The following is a 19,118-nucleotide window of genomic DNA, read 5'->3' as shown; positions in this document are numbered from 1 at the left end:
GACAGTTTGACTTCGACAAACTATTTTGACATTTCCCCCACTATTCGTCCACCAAACAACCAACTCCCATTGTAGATGGGAAAGGTGAAACGAGAGGCTAAATAACCCAGGACGATCCTTACCAATACGCATGCGTTAGTAACTCGGGCCCTCGGGTGCTTTGTTGTTACATGTACCGCATGGTACTGTACCGCGTGCTGTACGTAAGGCAAAGAACAGTAGATGAGTAGAACACAAACTAAAGATATAATTATGCTTTTAGAATCTTTTGATAGGTCTATTATTGTATTCAATTTGGAGTCGTTTATGGCTATCTATTAAAGCACTCGTAGTTTAATAGATCTCTAAGAAAATTTTTATCAATATTTCAGTGTATTATTGTCATTTACAGCAAAAAACTTCCAATATTAATCTTCAAACTCTACTTTTTAACATATGTTGCAGATGTAGTTGCATCCGTTACCTTGAATTACCAATTACATAATACAAAATTCCCTAGAATTTGAAAATTTGATTTTTTTATTTAAAAATTTTAAAAAAATCTAAAAAATAACATAAAAACTCGCCTACGTGTCGTTTTCTAGACCTGGGATTCGTGCGCCAAATCAACCCTTATAAAACTCGTTGTGCAAACATTTCATCACAGTTTTTTTTAGCAGCAACTGGGCATGTTTAAGTAAAAATAATAAGAATCAATAAATAAATGAAACGTGCTGCTAATAAAACAATATGAACGAAATTCAAAGCAATTGAATTTTATTTTGAATCAAATAAATGTCATAATTTATATTCACCCACATAGTATGAAAAAATATCTACCTAGGGTTATTTAAATTTTACCAACCTAAAGCAACAGGTGGTGGTTTTTTGATTTTTGAATGGACTTTAGTCATAAACGACTCCAAATTGAATACAATAATAGATATATTAAAAGATTCTAAAAACATAATTATATTTTTAGTTTGTATTCTACTCATCTACTGTTCTTTGTCTTACGCGCAGCACGCGGTACAGTACTATCGCGGCCATCCAAAAGTGAACGATAGCTTGCGAAAATTTCTGTATTTTTCGTTAGATTAAATCAGGCTGTGTTCATTGGCGTTCGTGCAGCAGGCGTTACTATTTTAATAATAAAAAGTTGTAATAATAAAAATGAGACTGAGAAGTAATTAATACATTATTAAAGTGAAAGTAAACTTCAGTAAAGAAACCTTTCCGACACCTATTCGCATTGGCCTCTCTAGCCTGTTTTCTTGCCAACCCCTCTTTATATTGAAGATGCAAGTCTTACTGCAATGTAATTCTCTCGCCACAGCAGCTAACGACCAATTTTCTTCTAGCTTTGCAATAGCCCTAGCTGTCTGCATCGGAGAGAGATGTGGCATTTAAAAAAAAATAGTTTCAATAAATTTTTTATCGCTAGTGTCAAACTTTGACATTTTAGGACGCCTATGATTTAAAGTAAATATCAAACTATAAAAAAAAACGTTCACTTTTGGATGGCCGCGATTGTACCATGCGGTATGTAACAACAAAGCACCCAAGTTACTAACGCATGCGTATTGGTAAGGATCGTCCTGGGTTATTTAGCCTCTCGTAAGGTGAATTTTGGTTGAGCCCAACATGAAATTTTTGGTGAATAAAGAAACGTCTTTTCTTAAGCTCAACATAAATCTAACAGTAATATAACAACGTTTTGGTAGAAAACTGATTCCACCGATTGATCCATCGATGAATTTAAAAACGCTCTCAAGCAAATCTAAATACAGCGTGATCAACAATGATTGAGTCTGTTGGCAATGAAACAATTGAAAAGTACTGGTGTTTTTTTTCTCGTAATTGGCACTGAGGGAATTTTTTAACTTGAGACCACATTAAAAATATTTTTGGTTATGTCAGTTATGTTTATGCGTGGAGGGAGAAAAGACTGTAGTTTTCGCGGGCCGGTACACTTATTTGAATTAGTGCCATCTCCAGTCTTTTCTCCCTCCACGTGTTTATGCTATTACAAAAATGAACCTTTGATGGTAAATTTAAAATTAGCCAAATTTCATTGTTGCCAACAAATTCAGTCACTCTTGATCACACGGAAGTTGACATTTATAATTTATTTTTCACTCTAGGAACATTTTGATAATTATTAGTTACTTTAAAGAATGAGTCCTTCAAGGTCTTATGAAACGAGTTTTTTATACTATTTTTTGTAATTTGCCCTTGTTAAGCCGTTTTTAAACGAAAATGTTTATTTTCCTCGATTTATGGATTTTTGTGGCGGTTGGTAATGTCTTAATTTTAAAATTGAAAATTTGATCAAGTCTTCAAAGTCGCCTTTTGTTTTATCCTAATTCTGTCACAAAACACGAATATGGAAGATAATCTTTCATGTACGCCCGCTAAAATACGTGAAATTGCTTTGCACATTTTGTAATTTAAACTGACACGCATGACGGATCAAGCTTTGCCAACCTAAAAATTTTCGTAAAATGTTCCGTGAAATAATGGCTATAAGGACATCCCAGATGATGACGTCCCGTTCGTTAATATGTCTATGTATTAGAGAATCAAAATGGAGGTAAATTACAAAAAGTATGAAATGAAACTCATTTCATTGCACTCCTTATTAATAATTTATTGAGTTTTTTTTTTCAAATAGACGGGATGAAGGCAGCACGCATGCGCATAGCATTTAAAAATCAAGATTGGCAATATAATAGGCAATATAATAGTACAAAAAAAAACACTAAACATTTGTGCTGCGTTGCCAAACTGACAAACAACAGGTGGTGTTTCAATAGAAATGGCAACGATGTTACCTTTAACCTAACAGTTCTTACACGAAAGCTATCAATTTCTATTAGGAAATTTTATTTGTTCTGTAGCTACTACCAACAATGTTACCAGATGTCATAGTCACCCCTTATCCACCTTATCCACATTCATCCTGAATCGATTATACCTATTTTTTTTTTTGCCATGTTCTAGCCTGACTAATGTTCTGCGAGAGTACCGAAGTATTGAATGAAATTTAAATAGCTATTTGTGCAATAAGTTAGGAAATACAATTTTTTTCCGTATTAGGCATGGGATTTTTGATCGAGACGATAGTCGAGATCAAAAACATGCCGTCTACGGAAAAAAATGGATTTCCTACGTATTGCACACATGAATTTTTTCTACTGGAGTTTGGAAAATACATAAAATTGGGATATTTTTAATATTCTATTAATTATTTCTAAATTAAAAAGCGAAATCAAAATTGTTCTGCTTTCGTTACTATAGAGAAACAATTTATTAATGAAAAATTGTGAAGGCATTTAAGCTTTTCTCTCAATTACATACCACTTTTTCGTTACGTATACCAGGAAACGACCAATATTGAACTTTAGTATTGAAATATTATTTATTTTTTAGTAACACGATATTGTTTCTTTTCGTCATAGATACAGATTGTGAAGAACAACTCATATCTCCCTTGGGATTTGTATAGCTATTTATACAACTAGTTGCAATACGAAGGCTTTTTTCGCACTAGACGTGAATTTTCTCACACGAGCGCAGTTCGTGTGAGAACACGTCGTGTGCGAAAAAAGCGAAGTACTGCAACGAGTTGTATACAAGGCATTTTACAATTTTGCTAAAATTTAAGTAAAATATTAATTAATTTTTACCGCGAATAAATTGAATTTAAAAGATAGGTGGCTGAAAATATTTGGTTGGTTACTGTCATTTTTATAATAAACAACGAAAACGATCTGAAGATTGTATAAATTGGTTTTTATTTTTTAGCACGTAGGCTTTGAAAATATTCAGGAAACAAATAGTGCGTTGTATTCCTTGGCGTACCCTTAGTTAGAAATAGTTGCGCACTTCCGGGAGGAGATATGCAATAACCATATGCGCCAAAATGTGGGCAAGTAAAAACAAAAATCGACCTGTTTCGGGATTTTTTACAAAAACTGCCTATGTCCAAGTTATGAATTTTATTCCAGTTAAAGTTTCCACACTGTATGTCAAGAAGATTCAAAAGGTGTTTCAGATCGTATTTCCGCTAAAACCGAAGGAAAAAAAAAATTTCATATTTCTTTTTGTTTATCCTTTATTGCTTGTAGGATATAAGGGGGATCTCGTATTTTCATATTTCTTGTATGCCTTGGATCGACTGATTCAGGCAAAATGCACTCCATATAAAATTGTACAAGTTTAGGTTCCATCTCAAATTTCCAGAAATTTATATCTTGTTCTATTCTTTCAATTTTTAAATTATCGTTACCTGATATCCATACAGCCAAAATAAACTAGGAAAGCGAAATAATTGCCCCAATCCTCCCACGTATTCTTAAATGCTAGTACGCTGCTGAGTTAAAGGAGATTACCTGATTATCTTGGTAGTTTAGCAGCAATAATAATCTAAGGTGCCCGTCAGTCACAAACGTAACTTTACTCCTCTCGATCATTTCCATAGAAACATTTACAAAACATTGTGCTTGCACCTACGCCTTTATTGTGGAGTTGATATAACAATGGTTGCTAATGAAGTGAACAAATTCGGAAAAATTTTCCCTATTCATGGGCGTTGAAAATTTTGATTTCAGCTCCAAAATTCATAAAGGCAGAATAATTATGTGTCAAGGTGTCAAGGATACTCCACATTTTTTTTTCAAAACTTATTTCAGAATCTCCCTGTATATTAATATATTTCTAACACATTTCATTACAAATTTTAAACTGTATTTATAAAAAATTCAAAAAAGGAAAAATTTCTTATTCATTTTTGCCTAATTTACATGTTTTTTTTTTGGTTACATGTAACTGACCCTGAATTTGGTAATACCAAGCATGTTTCTTGTTTATGCTGTGATCATTTTTATTCCAAAAGTTAATTTTTTTTCTCTCGATTGTTTCTTCTATCTTCATATTGAATGCCGAAAAGGGGCATTTTATTTCTACTAAGGTATGATTATCTATTACTATTAGTCCGTCTGGTGTAGCCCCAAGAAATTAGAATTCTTCATCAATGAACATACCGCACTCTAAAATTTTGACTCCTAATTGTTTTTCCAACTGGCGTAACGCAGTTTGTTCGAAATGTTTTCCATGTTTTATGGAAGGGGTTTGAAGATTTTGATTGGAATATATTATATCACGTACCAAACTGACACAAGAACAAATGACGTGACCCATAACCTAACTTTTTAAAAGCCCAAATTCGCGGTAAAAAGATGTGTTCACAAGACAAAAGTTACTAAATGTAATAACTTTAGTTCGTCATTACAAAAATGAATCTACTATAGATATTTATACCGGGACATTTTTTTAACACTGAACATAGTCCATACTAATTCCCTATGTTCAATTTTAAAAAACACAGATCAATGAATTGTGGGTTGCTATGCAACCAATTATACACGATCTACAAAAATGGTCGAAATTTTGCAATAATGTTAAAATTTGTTCCAATTGATGAAATTGGTCTATCATGTGTTGTATTGGAAATGTTACGCACATTTCTAATGATCTTATTAGCATGAAATAAGTGCATTATGTGTACTTTTTTCGTCAAACAACTTGACCATTTTATTAAACTGTCAAGTACTTATTTTCGTTACCTTGGTTACGTAATTACATACATGCATTGACCTGTGCTTTTTAAAACTGAACATAGGGAATAAGTATGGGCTATGTTCAGTATTAAAAAAATGTCCCGGTATAGCCTTCCCGCTGAAATGGAACAAATCAGCCCTGACAGTCTGCCTTCGTGTCGGTGAGTGCCAAATGGTTGGCGGGGGGTAATTTCAACATTTGCGTTGAATTTTATTGTTAATGTTTATTTGTTCTTGTTGTCTCAAAAAAATTCAAAAAAATTGTTACGTAAGGTACCTACCAATTTTTTCATTGATCGTTTACGCAGTAAGAAGGTCTAACAGAAAGAAAAAGTGGGGGTTGTCATTTAAAAAAATCGGTGATGACGTCTTGACGTCATTTTTCGAAATAAAATCGACCTGTCCGAGCGATTTTCTTAAAAATATCACATAACGCTATTATGATCAATGTACCTACAATGAGTAAGATCATCTTTATTTCTAATGCTCAAGGCACAACTACCCCCACAGTCAAACTTTTATTTTGAGTGTACATAATAGGCGGGCATTTGAAATTGTTAAACTAAACGCCAGGCGGCAGCACGTAGTAGAGACAATTTTACTGTTTGCAATGGTCTCGAAGTCCTATTAAAATTTGGTGCAATTTAATTTTTTTTTGTATATACATATATTTTTTTTTGTTGCAAGATAAAAGATTAAACTATGTCTCTCTAGTGTTGAAATTTGCATTTTTGGTTTATGTCCATCACAAATTTTAGGTCAAATATACAGAAAAATGTACAACTTTCAAAATACATTTTTTTTTAAACAACACTAGAGAGACAAAGATTTAAGTTTTATCTTTCTGAATATATCATATTTTGATTGCAATAATTAATACAAATGGCTATTTTAATGGGACTTCGAACGCATGTTTTACTGCACCAATGCCACAGTAGGGATTGGTCTTAACCAATGAAATCAACGAAAATCTTTCGTTGCTACGTGACGGCTGTTCATTTTTGACCTTGGTTAATAATGAAAATTATTATTAACCTACGGAGAGAAATTCTACTTCTGGGGTCGGTTCGAGAGTCAATAATGACGCCTTCTGAGACTAGTAGTGAAAACAAATTGTTATATAAACTTACGGGCGCCAAAAAATTTTTGTATGCAACTCGCTTCGCTCGAGCGGCAAATTTTATTTTACTTTACTCACTTGTTACATAAATAACAATTTAAATTTCCAAAATTAATCATTTCTGTTACTCCTTTATGTCTTTCATTTTGGCTTTCTACTTTCACTATTTTCCTTCTCTTTCTTTTATATCCCTTTATTTTATTGTTTTCTTCTTTTTATCTTCACCACATTCAATTTTTTATGTAACATCTTCTTTAAGTCATTCCCAATTACCTTCTTTTTCCTTTATTGGTTGTCTCTTTTTTACGTTTTTTCTTCCAACATCGGTATAATTTATTTTGTTCTTGTCACAAACAAATTTGACTAAAAACTAGAATTATACGACCCTGAACACGCACATTATTAAAAACCAGTTTTTGTATAATAAAGGAGTAAACTACTCTATAAAAGGGAATAAGCATCTGGTTTTTATTAATTTTTTTCTTCACCATGCGACGTACGCACGTCTTCCTGTTCGCCCTTGTGGGCGTCATTTCTTGTACGAAGCTGCGTAAGTCTCCCAAAAATGATCGAAAAATTTCCAAAAAATATCCTGTTCCAGCTGCAAATTTCAAAAAGTGCAACCGGAAGGATCCGAAATGGAAGGACTGCGTGAAGGAAGCCATAGACGACGCACTACCCCAACTGACCAAGTCTTTCGACGAACTGAATTTACCAAATTTCGAACCGCTGTGGATTCCGCAAGTGATCATAGGTGGGGGCGGCAGCGTGGCGGTAACTCAGAACTACAAGAACTGTAAGATATTCGGTCTCACCAAGATGAAACTGGACAAAGCGGGGTGAGTTCAAGCTAAATCCGAAGCAAACATTCTGAAAAGTGAAGTTTTCCAGGTTCGACTTTGACAACAAAACTTTGGAATTTGCCGGAACCGTTCCGGAATACATTTTGAAGGGAGAGTACACGTTAGATGGCAAAGTGTTGCTACTACCGGTTAAGGGAGAGGGAGACACTACAGCGACAATGAGTAAGTGTTGTTTGTCAGTGTTAATTCTTGTTGTGAAGAATTTGTTTCAGAAAATGTGGAATTTAACTGTTTGATGCAGTACGAAGAAGTGAAGAAGAAAGGGAAGACGCACAAGTTCTATAGTTTTTCATTTTGATAATCTCTTCAACGGAGACAAGCTCTTGGGGGATGAAATTAACAGAGTGGTGAACGAAAACTGGAAGTTGCTCTTTGAAGATATTGAAGATACTTTTCTAGATGCCATGACGAAGATCTTGATCAATATACTCAACCATTTCTTCAGTAAAGTGTCTATAGAAGAAGCTTTTGATTAAAATAGAATTTTTGGCAAAGAATTTTTCTGTAAATTATTGTTACTATTTTTTTTTTTGTACAAGTGATAAGAATCGTAGTGGAAAAATAAAGAATTCTTCATCAGCAACAACTTTTATTTGAAAAATTACTTTTTACAGCGAGAGAAGAAAAAATAAATAAAGATTATACAGTGTGTCCAGGAAAGTGGTGGCAAGTTTTCCAATTAGTTCCACCAGATGAAACTACTCTTGTGTCAAAAATAAATTACTCCCTAGGATTTAGGGTTATTCGTTACTAGGTTGCCATAAATTTGGTCAGGTTGGAGGCTATGTGGTTTCTGGTGACAAGCAAAAGATATCCCAAAAATGTAAGACAGCAAATTAATTGTAACAGTTGCAAATGACTAATTTCTCGCTAAGTGATAGATGATTTTTCGTTTCACAATCAATTTTGGTTGCTGGCGGTAGCTTCCCCGACGGTGAAGGCCCCCAAGTAATGAATAATAATTAATGAAGCTATTTTACAATAAGTTGTAATAGATCGCCTTGGCGAGAACACGTTTCCCCAATCGGTAAATACAAGAAGATCACATACTTCGCGATGAAGAATTTAATTCAAGATTCTAAAGAGTCACGAGGTCGTCAAATGCTCAAAGAAAATAATATAATCTTTACTTTAGAAGAATAAGGAACTAAATGTTGTTTGACTAATTAAATCGCGATTACAAATAATGTACAAGAATTAGAGAAATAATTTACCTTGTAAATGTTAAGCACGTGGTCACAAAATGGCTATTGGAAGTACTGAACGTACCTCCGGCTACTTTGGAGATCAAACCCCAAGTGCATAAAAAAAAGCGCTGTTTCCCGTTCCGCATTCGGTTTTATCATTTCTGGCGCACTCTACTTTCGCAACCCCTACTTGACCAAAGTGACCAATCAGCTCGGTTCTACTTTACGCCGATCGCGACACCTTTTCGATATCTCTAGAACTTTTGAAATTACAGTTTCCGTTTTCCACCATTAATTTAAAATGTTTAAATTTTGACTTTTGTTAGGACCAGACCGAATGTACTTACATAATTTGTTGTTGAATTACAACTCTGAAAAAGAACACTAAATTACTGACTCTATCCAATAATAAACCTCAACATCAAGAAACAAACACAATTAAAAAAGGGACAAACAGAATTAAACAGGAACACTGAATTACCGAATCAGCACCAAGAATTAAACGGAATGAAAATGGAACAAACAGAATTAAAATGAAACAAACAGAATTAAAATGGAACAAACAGAGTTAAACTGAAACAAACAGAATTAAAATGAAACAAATTAACATTATTTTGAAACCTACATTGGGCTTGAAACGCTGTTACGTAAGTGTCATGTCATGCAACTAAATTCCGTTGATCTGCTACTTCTAAAAATTGTTCTACATTGGTTTCATTCCCCAAACCGTTCTAATTAATTCGTAATTTTCATTCTCTCTCTCTCTCACTCACACCTCTGATTTCTATGACTACCTGGGTTTACCGTTACCGTGTTGTCCGTGTTTTCTACCGTCTCCTTTCTACTTTGCTTTGTTACTTTTCTAACTAAAAGTGCAAACGATTCTAGTTATTTTCTACGATAAAGCGCTTTGTTTCTAATTTGCAATTCTAGCCCTTTAATTACAAATATTTTATATTTTATTTTTTACTTATTTTATACACATAGATTGGATAACAGCCAATATAAAAACACAAGAAGAAGCAGCCAGCAAAAGAGGTTTGAAAATTAACAAAGAAAAAACAAAGACAACGTAAAGGTCACTTTTTCTGTCAAAGTGTTGTCATGTACATGTTGATACTTGATATCATATCAAATATCAACATGACAACACTTTGACAGAAAAAGTGACCTTTACGTTGTCTTTGTTTTTTCTAGCCACTAGTTATTTGATAGTTATTAGGTTGGCAACGTAAAATGTCCAATCCAATCAAGGAAATCATTTTAACTTCCTTGAATCCCTTGAATCCAATTATTCCAATTGTATGTCAGCCATTTTGATGTAAAGGCGCTTGCGCTACTGAATATATTCAGTTGTATTTTTCAGTGTCATTATCGTCTCTATTTCTTGTCTTTTGGTATAAAATTTGCTTACACCTGAAACTTTTCTGACTTATGAAAATTATTGATATAAGCTCAAACCTGATCCAGGGAGATTTTACGATAGAGGTGTTCCCTAACTAAAGGTTTTAGGGTGGTACAGCCTGGTCTTTATTGGAATTTTGACATTGACAATTGTTTAAAAAAATGGACTATACAGGTTTATTCACGTAAGATGATGAGCATGACCCAAAAGCAATCTCGATCCATATTACATTATCCGGCATTATCATAATGTAGGTACATAAAATATAGACAGCTTTAAACGTCAGCCTAATGAATGTCAAGTTCTGACAGAAAAATACCTCTCTCAACAAAGTATAATTTAATAACAATACTAAGCAATTAAAATCACAAAAGTAATGGGTAAGTAGGATCATATCGGTTCTATCATCGTTCGAAAACCTTTTCAAATACAAAATATGAACGAAAAATGCAATGACAGATATATCTTTCAAATTAGTAGAATACCTACTTGGATTTCTGAATTAATTTTTAAATACTAAAACACAATGAATGTTTTGTAAAGTGTATTTTGGGTTGCATTTTTACCTGGTGAGGCTCGTCATCTTACGTGAATAACCCTGTATATTTTATAAACGAAGAGAAAAATAAACCCTTGAAACTAAGAGAACAAGCCATTGAAAAGGTAGACGAATTTACTTATCTGGCCAGCATTATAGCAGAATGGGACAACATAAAATATAGAAATGCCTAAACCGGTGCTCTTGTATGGGTCAGAGTCATGGTCCGCTATAATTATAAATCATGTCAAGAACAAACTAGAGGTTTTCGTCAACAGATGCCTGAGATCAATACTAAAGATCTGGTGACCCGCAATGATTTCCAACCAAGAACTATAGACTCAGACAGAAGAAAAACCAATATATTACAAATCAGAAAAAGAAAGTTTAGATGGCTAAGGAAATTAGACGAGGAAATTTCCAAAAAAGCGCTCAAATGGAACCACGAAGGAAGAAGGAAACAAATTCGGCCACCACTTTCCGGGTTTTTGCCTTCGTATTTGTACAATCCTTGAGCTTATTTTTTGTGTACTTGCCTTTATTACTGCGCAATTTTTATTCCTGTTTTGCATCTCTAATTTCTTATTTGTGGCTCAGACAAATGTTTCGAATTAAAATGTAAAATGTAAAAACTGCAATAAATACTAGAATTACACGTTCTCGAACACGTGAGTTCATAAAAACCAGTTTTCGAATAATAAAGGAGTAAGTGACAATATAAAAGAGCAAAAGAGCACGTTTAAGTTTCAGTAATTTTTGCTTCACCATGAGCCGTACGCTCGTTTTCTTGTTGGTTCTTGTGTCCGTCGTTTCTTGTGCGAAGCCGCGTAAGCCTGTCAAAAATGATCGAAACATTTCGAAAACATTTTTGTTCCAGCTGCAAGTTTCAAAAAGTGCAACCGGAAGGATCCAAAATGGAAGGAGTGCTTTAAGGAAGCCGCCGCCGACGCACTACCACAACTCAGCAAGTCTTTCGACGAAGTGAACTTACCAAGTTTAGAACCGCTGTGGATCCCGCAATTGACAATAGTTGGAGGCGGCAGCGTGGCGGTGACTCAGAACTACAAGAACTGCAAGATTTTCGGTCTGTCCAAGATGAAACTTGACAAAGCCGAGTGAGGTTAAGCTAAATCTAAAACGAACGGTCTCAGAATGAAGCTTTCCAGGGTCGATTTTGACAAGAAAATTTTTGAATTTTCCGGAATCGTTCCGGAATTTATTTTGGAGGGAGAGTACATGTTAGATGGCAAGGTGTTATTGCTGCCGGTCCAGGGAGTGGGAAACAGTACTGCGACGATGAGTAAGTGAAGTTTGTCAGTGTCCTTGTTATGAAGAATTTGTTCACAGAAAATCTCAGTTTGGGTGGTTCGATGAAGTACGAAGAAGTGAAGAAGAAAGGGAAGACTCACATGAAGTTCGTTTCGACTAAGGGGCTGGTGAAACCCAGTTCTATAGTTTTTCATTTTGACAATCTCTTCAACGGGGACAAGGTCCTCGGGGATGAAATTAACAGAGTGGTGAACGAAAACTGGAAGTTGCTTTACGAAGATAGTGAAGAGGCTTTTGCAGGTGCCACTTTGAAAATCATCACGAATGTATGCAACAACGTCTTTGCTAAAATATCCATAGAGGAAGCTTTTGACTGAGAAAAATCTATTTTGTAAATAATTGTTATCAATTTTTGTTTTGTATAATTGAAGAATGATATAGTGAAAAAACAAAGGATTATTTACAGTGAGTATAGTGAGAGAAGAACAAAAAAAAAGAATGTGTGCTTAAGACCGCACGACACGAAGGCGTTGGAAACCGTCAATAAGTTGACAGCTAACCTAAAATTTAGAGCCAAAAATGTTTTTTTTTTTTTTTACATCAAAAGTAGAGCAACGTAACGATTCCTATTCTCGAAGCAAATATTTAAGGGCACCCTTTGCTGAAAACAAACATGTTCAATTATGTCCCGATTAAACATAAACAAATGTCATTCGTGTCAAACGGCAGGAAAGTTTTCACTTCAATAAGTGTAGCGGTCAACTGTTCTCTCACAATATGCAGATCTTTTGCGCATATTTTCCATCTCTTATAAATTATTACAACATGTATCTACCTTTCTTTAAAAAAAAAAACATTTCAGGGCAACAAAACTAATTTTAGCACAAGAATGGTCACCATTCTTGGTGCGGCACTGATAGTCAAGACTTACTCATTTTTTTTTCGATAGCACAGTGTAACAATACAGAATGATCAACAAGAAAACAAATCAAGAGTGCTGTCTCATCTTTTGTTTTATCGAAACGTCTGTCTTAGCTTAATGGTGGAAATAGGTATGTATACTTGCTATTCACAGATGTTTTATTGGTGGTCTAACTCTCGAAAAATTTATTATTAATTAATTAACTAATTAATTGTTAATAATTAATGCTTTATATCTACCTGCAATGGTAGAACTCATTTTACCACTTATTCCGGGATAATTGCTTACAATTACAGGAATCGTCCGTTAACTTTGTCGAAATCAAAAACTTTTTTTCAAAGTTAACATCAACACCGTTGCTTTAAAATTGACGTTCGAAAAATCTGCTTACCAGTGGCATTGCCATAAAATATAAAATTTATTTTTTCCAACTTTATTTTTTTTTTTCTCAAAAATTTCCTTATGTAAGATAACAAAATTTTTATACTGTCATTTAGACAATCAAAGGGACTATCAAAATCAAGAAAAAAAATAGGGGATTTCCATTTAAAAAAAGTATCTATGACGTCATCACTCGAAAACAAATGACTGCTTGGAATTTTCTTTGGTACTAAAACATGTATTTTTATAAACTAAAATTGACCTGTCCAAAGATTTTTTTGAAAAATGTAAACAAATGTCAAATTTTGACGTTTGGCCTTCCTGGTGACGTCACACGCTGTCTGGCTTAAGGCCTGGAGTTCGAGATAGCCATGCCAGTGGTGTCGCGTTTGACAATAAAGCTGGTAAATTACCCATTCTTACGAACGTAAAATGTTGCTCTTGTTTATTTTATAAATTTTCTCCATTATCAGATAATAATAATAAAATGCACAATTATAATTCAAAAAGGTGTATTATTATACTCATGTCATATAGTGAGAAAATTCCTTAACATTGACACAGAACATAATACACAACAAAGTCAAAATGCGGAGGCGAGACGCCGGTAATTATGTTGATAAGCACTTGATAGCAATATCCGTAATAGTGTATGTACTCCGGCAAAATTACCGTGCCGCCGGGTGGCGGAGGGATAGTGATTCCAACATCTAAAATTCATGAAGTATGATTTACCTATTATAAAGTTAGCGTTTGAAACCACAGATTGTGCACGGTCTACGCCCATGCATTGAACGCTTATTTGCATAGAATTCCGCTATGACGTGAGCGATAATCTGCAACGTTTGTTCTGATTCGTTTTTTTTGTATCACTTTGTCTTTGTACACTATAATAAATTATAAGAGATGATGTTATTTGTTACAATAAATTCAGACTGCCTAATGATTCGTATTAATGTATAATTTTTTTAAATATTGCACTACCTGCAAAACAACAACTCTTTCCAATAATAGCTATTTACGTTACAAGACCGGTAGTAACGTTTTTATGGACGAGCTAGAGAATTACAGGTCGAGCCCGATAGGGCGAGACTTGTAAACTAGCGAGGCCATAATGCGTCTACCGGTCGTGTGACGTACAAGATTTTTTAGTATACTGAGACAATTATTTAAAAGAAAATAAATTTAAATAAAAAAATTTGGCTTTGAAAAAGATTGCTATGCGTTGTTACTATGATAACAAACGATTCATCAAAATTCAGTCTGTCGAAGTTTTTCATGTGATTTCTTTCATTTGCGCTAACTTCCTTTAATAAAATGAATTCTCACAACCGAACCGAAGCAGAAGTCAAGTTTTCTTCCCAGACCACCTTTTGGAGAAGGTAGATAGTGCGCGATCAAACTTATTGCTCCAAAAATCATCGGGAAGATATTTGACAGAGTACAAGTTGTTCTACAATTGGAGAATACGAAATAAAGTTGTTTGGATTGATCAAAGGGTAATGCTTGCCTTTAGAAAACCATTTCAATGATATAAGTAATTGTACATTTAATTTTTATATAAATAAAATCCAATAAATCTGACAAATTATTTGACATTTGCTACCGGCCGCCGTGGAAAGTAAAACGGACTAGACCATAAACATGTGTCTATCGGACTCGTCGTCAAGGCAGTAGACACTACTACCAGCACACTATACTAAAAAATCTTTTTTAAATAAAGTCAAGCAGCATTTACTAAAGAGTAAAAATGATAACTTGGCAACTTAATGAACTGAATATTTTAAAATTGATAGTTTTTGTATTTAGACACGTGTAAAAGTACTCGCTATTTTTAACACCAGTATTGCGGGCAAAAAAAGTGGGACATCAAGGTCATTGTCTTGACTTTTAACGTCAAATAACCCTTATCTGATTCTAACCCTACTTTGAATTGATTGACATGGTCATTAAATATAGTAGGTTGTAGGGAATGATTGTAAGTAAGCACGTAGGGAATATTTATTTAATGCAAAGTCCCAATCAAAACCTATCTTTATCAAAAGAAGAGGGCATTTGAAAAAGGAAAAAAGGAGTATAATAGTTATTTATTTAACGAGTTCGTGTGTAAATTGGGCTTTTTTTGGTATGAGTAGGCCAGATTAAAACGCGAGTGAAACGAGCGTTTTAAAGGCCCACGAGTGCCAAAAAAAGTCCAATTTACACAAGAACGAGTTGAATACAACGTTTTTTTGTTTGACGACCCCCTTAAAGGCTCCAAATCGCTTAAAATCTTTAAAATGAACTTGACGTTTCGTTTTGACAAGTTGTCACATTTATAAAAATCCGTTCACATAGGAGAAAATTCTCAAATTTTGACAGTGTCGAACAAAAAAAATAAATTTTTAAACTGTCAGCTAGAATAGTGTCAAAAAAATGACAAAGCTTGAACTACATCGAATTTTTCAAAACTGACAGATATTTGATACTTTTTATGCTCCCAATAGTACATTATTGTAATATTTGAATATTTTTCAACAACTACCAACGCACTTTTCCATGGGAATTATCTATCTATCAATTTTATTTTTGCTTTTACACTTTCACTTTTTGTTCTATTTCTTTCATGTCTTGTCTTCCTCTTAGTTTCTTTCCTTTTATCCAAACTACACACCATTGTATTTATTTCCATGTCTTCTTCAAGTGTGTCTTTATGACCTTTTTCTCCCTTCCTCTTATTCCACAATACTTCAATACTATTGTTATTTTTTAGCGAAAAAAATTAATTGTTTTTCTTCTATTTAACTATTCGTCATTGTCGTTTCTGCAACACTTGTTTTGCATCACTTTCCGGGTCTTTGCCTTCTTGTTTGTGCACTTCATGTAACTTGTTTGTGTCTGCTTACCTCCATTCTTGCGTAATCTTCTTTCCTTTTTTGCATCTCTAGTTTTTTGCTTCCTTATTTGTTACCTTAATTTGTTTGTGGACTAAATAGATGTTTTGAAATAAAATGCAGAAATAAACTGCATCCAATACTAGAATTACACGTTCTCGATTAGACAAATTTATAAAAACCAGTTTACGAATAACAAAGGAGTAAGTAATTCTATAAAAACGCAACCAACATCTAATTTTACTTAATACTCGTATCTTCTTCACTATGACCCGTACGCAGGTCTTCTTCTTCGCTCTTGTGGCCGTCGTTTCTTGTGCGAAGCTGCGTAAGTCTCAAAAATGATCGAAACATTTTCAAGAAATATCTTGTTCCAGCCGCCAATTTCAAAAAGTGCAACCGGAAGGATCCGAAATGGAAGGACTGCGTGAAGGAAACCATAGACGACGCACTACCCCAACTGACCATGACCAAGTCTTTCGACGAAGTCAATTTACCAAATTTCGAACCGCTGTGGATCCCGCAAGTGATCATAGCTGGGGGCGGCAGCGTGGCGGTAACTCAGAACTACAAGAACTGTAAGATATTCGGTCTCACCAAGATGAAACTGGACAAAGCGGGGTGAGTTCAAGCTAAATCCGAAGCAAAGATTCTGAAAAGTGAAATTTTTGAATTTGCCAGAACCGTTCCGGAATACATTTTGACGGGAGAGTACTATGCCGGCCAAAAAATTTTGGCCGTCATTGTCTGTCAATTCAAAAAAAAAAAATTGTAATCCGTACTTTATTGTCATCATGATTACCGTCTTGATTGTGAACGTTATTTTTTGGGTGGTAAATTTCAAAACTCAAAATTATTTTGTCATTTCTACTATACAGAATGTTTACCTCAGGTTATTATCTATGTACGATTGCTCTAATTTTGTTTATTCATGTCGGATTTTTGGAATATCTGAGCTTTAAACAGTTTAAATTGATTGTCAAAATGACAAGAATCGAAAGTAGGGTTACGATTCCTAAAGGTTAATTTACACTTTACTTGAATGTCAAGAAAGTGACGGCCAAAATTTTTTGGCCGTCATAGTAGGTACACGTTAGATGGCAAAGAGGGAGACACTACAGCGACAATGGGTAAGTGTTGTTTGTCAGTGTTAGTTCTTGTTGTGTAGAATTTGTTTCAGAAAATGTGGAATTTAACTGTTTGATGCAGTACGAAGAAGTGAAGAAGAAAGGGAAGACGCACATGAAATTATTAAATTATTGTTACCATTTTTTTTTTGTACAAGTGATAAGAATCATAATATGAAAAATAAAGAATTCTTTATCAGCAACAATAACTTTTATTTGAAAAATTACTTTTTACAACGAGAGAAGAAGAAAAAAAAAAGGAAAGTGGTGGCAAGTTTTCCAATTAGTTCCACCAGATGGAACTATTAAGAGAAATTTGCAAATATTGCTTCTACAGCGTCAGTAATGAAGCGTCTTGTCAAAACGAAATAAATAGAAATGAGGATCATTCATTAAATATTTTTTCTATAATTGATTCAAAAAATTGAAATTCACGCATAGTTATCGGTGCCTGAAGTGGGTCATTTTCTAACGTGTATTTCTTTTTGCATTGTTAGTAAGATCGAAACCATAGAAACCATACAAAACAGTGTGTGAAATGCGATTTCACGCACACGACTATTTCTGTGTTTCACTTCACGCACTGTATTTTATTAGTTACCTAGCAACATGGTCACTGCATTGAAACTTCAGAGTTCCTTCAAAAATTTGAATTTTTAATTTCAATTTTTTGAATCAATTATAGAAAAAATATTGTTTATATTTCGTGCGTGAAGATGTTTTTGTACATTCAAAGGCTTATACTGCCTCGACCTTCGTCTCGGCGTAAAAGACCTTTTCATGCACAAAAAACACTCTCTTCACGCACTTAATATAAAAATAACTATTATACACATAAAGTCTATTCAATAAAAATTTGGACTGTCAAAATCAAAATTTGCAGTTGTTAGGTTGGTTAAATCACTAATTATTTTCATATTGCCCAGTTGTTATCTATGATTTTTAATTTTTCAAACTATTCATTTGTTTAAATTGACATTGTCAAATAAATTGCAAAATTATTTAAGTGTATTTTGTAAAAAGGTTAAAATGGAAAGTTCAATACGAACTAGGGTGGTTCTATTGGCGCGACAGAAGAGGGCCATAAGAAATTATTATGAGGAACAAATAAAAAAGTGATAATAACGGGAAGAAATTACAAATTTGTGCCAAAGCCGCTCGAGTATTGTTAACTAAGAATTGGTGTTCGTTCTTGTGATTCACAAATCAAAATTTTTGAGAGATAAGTGTTAATCAAGTGTTAAATAATTTTCTTCTGAATAAATGAAACATATTAGTTTATTTTGGATGATTTTGGTTGTTGTTTAATTTGTTACCTGTTTTCAGTTTGTCACGTGTTTTTTATAAACTTTATTAAATTGCTCTAATTCATTTAGTTGCTGCATTTCACTGCAAGTGAAAAAAAAGTTCAATGATTAAAAATGAAAACATAACCTAAATATATTTTGTAACTAGATTTTGTAACTTGATTTTGTAACAAGCATTTTATTAAAAATTTAGTTTTGACAGTCCAGAAGTTTTTTGAATTTACTATAGATTGGATAACAGTCAATATAAAAACACAAGAAGAAGCAGCCAGCAAAAGAAGTTTGAAAATTAACAAAGAAAAAACAAAGACAACGTAAAGGTCACTTTTTCTGTCAAAGTGTTGTCATGTTGATACTAGAGTTGATACTTGATATGAGCCACTAGTTATTTGATAATTATTAGGTTGGCAACGTAAAATGTCCAATCCAATCAAGGAAATCATTTTAACTTCCTTGAATCCTTTGAATCCAATTATTCCAATTGTATATCAGCCATTTTGATGTAAAGGCGCTTGCGCTGCTGAAT

The 19,118-nt window shown here is 33.7% G+C and overlaps 2 protein-coding genes across 3 annotated transcripts; both read left to right on the top strand.

Moving 5' to 3' along the window:
• Positions 1-7,110: 7,110 nt before the first annotated feature.
• On the top strand, positions 7,111-12,452 carry LOC138128228 (circadian clock-controlled protein daywake-like). Its single transcript, XM_069044419.1, has 8 exons — positions 7,111-7,270; positions 7,322-7,559; positions 7,612-7,745; positions 7,796-7,859; positions 7,927-8,027; positions 11,591-11,828; positions 11,880-12,013; positions 12,061-12,452. The coding sequence occupies exons 1-8, from the start codon at positions 7,210-7,212 to the stop codon at positions 12,357-12,359; spliced, it is 1,269 nt and encodes a 422-aa protein (XP_068900520.1). The 5' UTR covers positions 7,111-7,209; the 3' UTR covers positions 12,360-12,452.
• A 140-nt stretch (positions 12,453-12,592) lies between these two features.
• Positions 12,593-17,470, top strand: LOC138128618 (uncharacterized). Of its 2 annotated transcripts, none has more exons than XM_069044818.1 (4): positions 12,593-13,034; positions 16,536-16,779; positions 16,840-17,288; positions 17,339-17,470. In XM_069044818.1, exons 1-3 carry the CDS (start codon positions 13,022-13,024, stop codon positions 16,931-16,933), a joined length of 351 nt encoding a protein of 116 aa, XP_068900919.1. In that variant the 5' UTR covers positions 12,593-13,021; the 3' UTR covers positions 16,934-17,288; positions 17,339-17,470. The 2 variants fall into 2 exon arrangements, with proteins under 2 accessions (XP_068900919.1, XP_068900918.1); XM_069044817.1 differs by having other exon boundaries at positions 12,593-16,486.
• Positions 17,471-19,118: the final 1,648 nt, after the last annotated feature.

The sequence above is a fragment of the Tenebrio molitor genome, chromosome 4 (assembly GCF_963966145.1).
Source record: "Tenebrio molitor chromosome 4, icTenMoli1.1, whole genome shotgun sequence".
In the NCBI taxonomy this organism is placed as follows: Eukaryota; Metazoa; Arthropoda; class Insecta; order Coleoptera; family Tenebrionidae; genus Tenebrio; species Tenebrio molitor.
The sequence above is the reverse complement of the archived record's forward strand: the minus strand, read 5'-3'. Positions and strand labels throughout refer to the sequence as shown.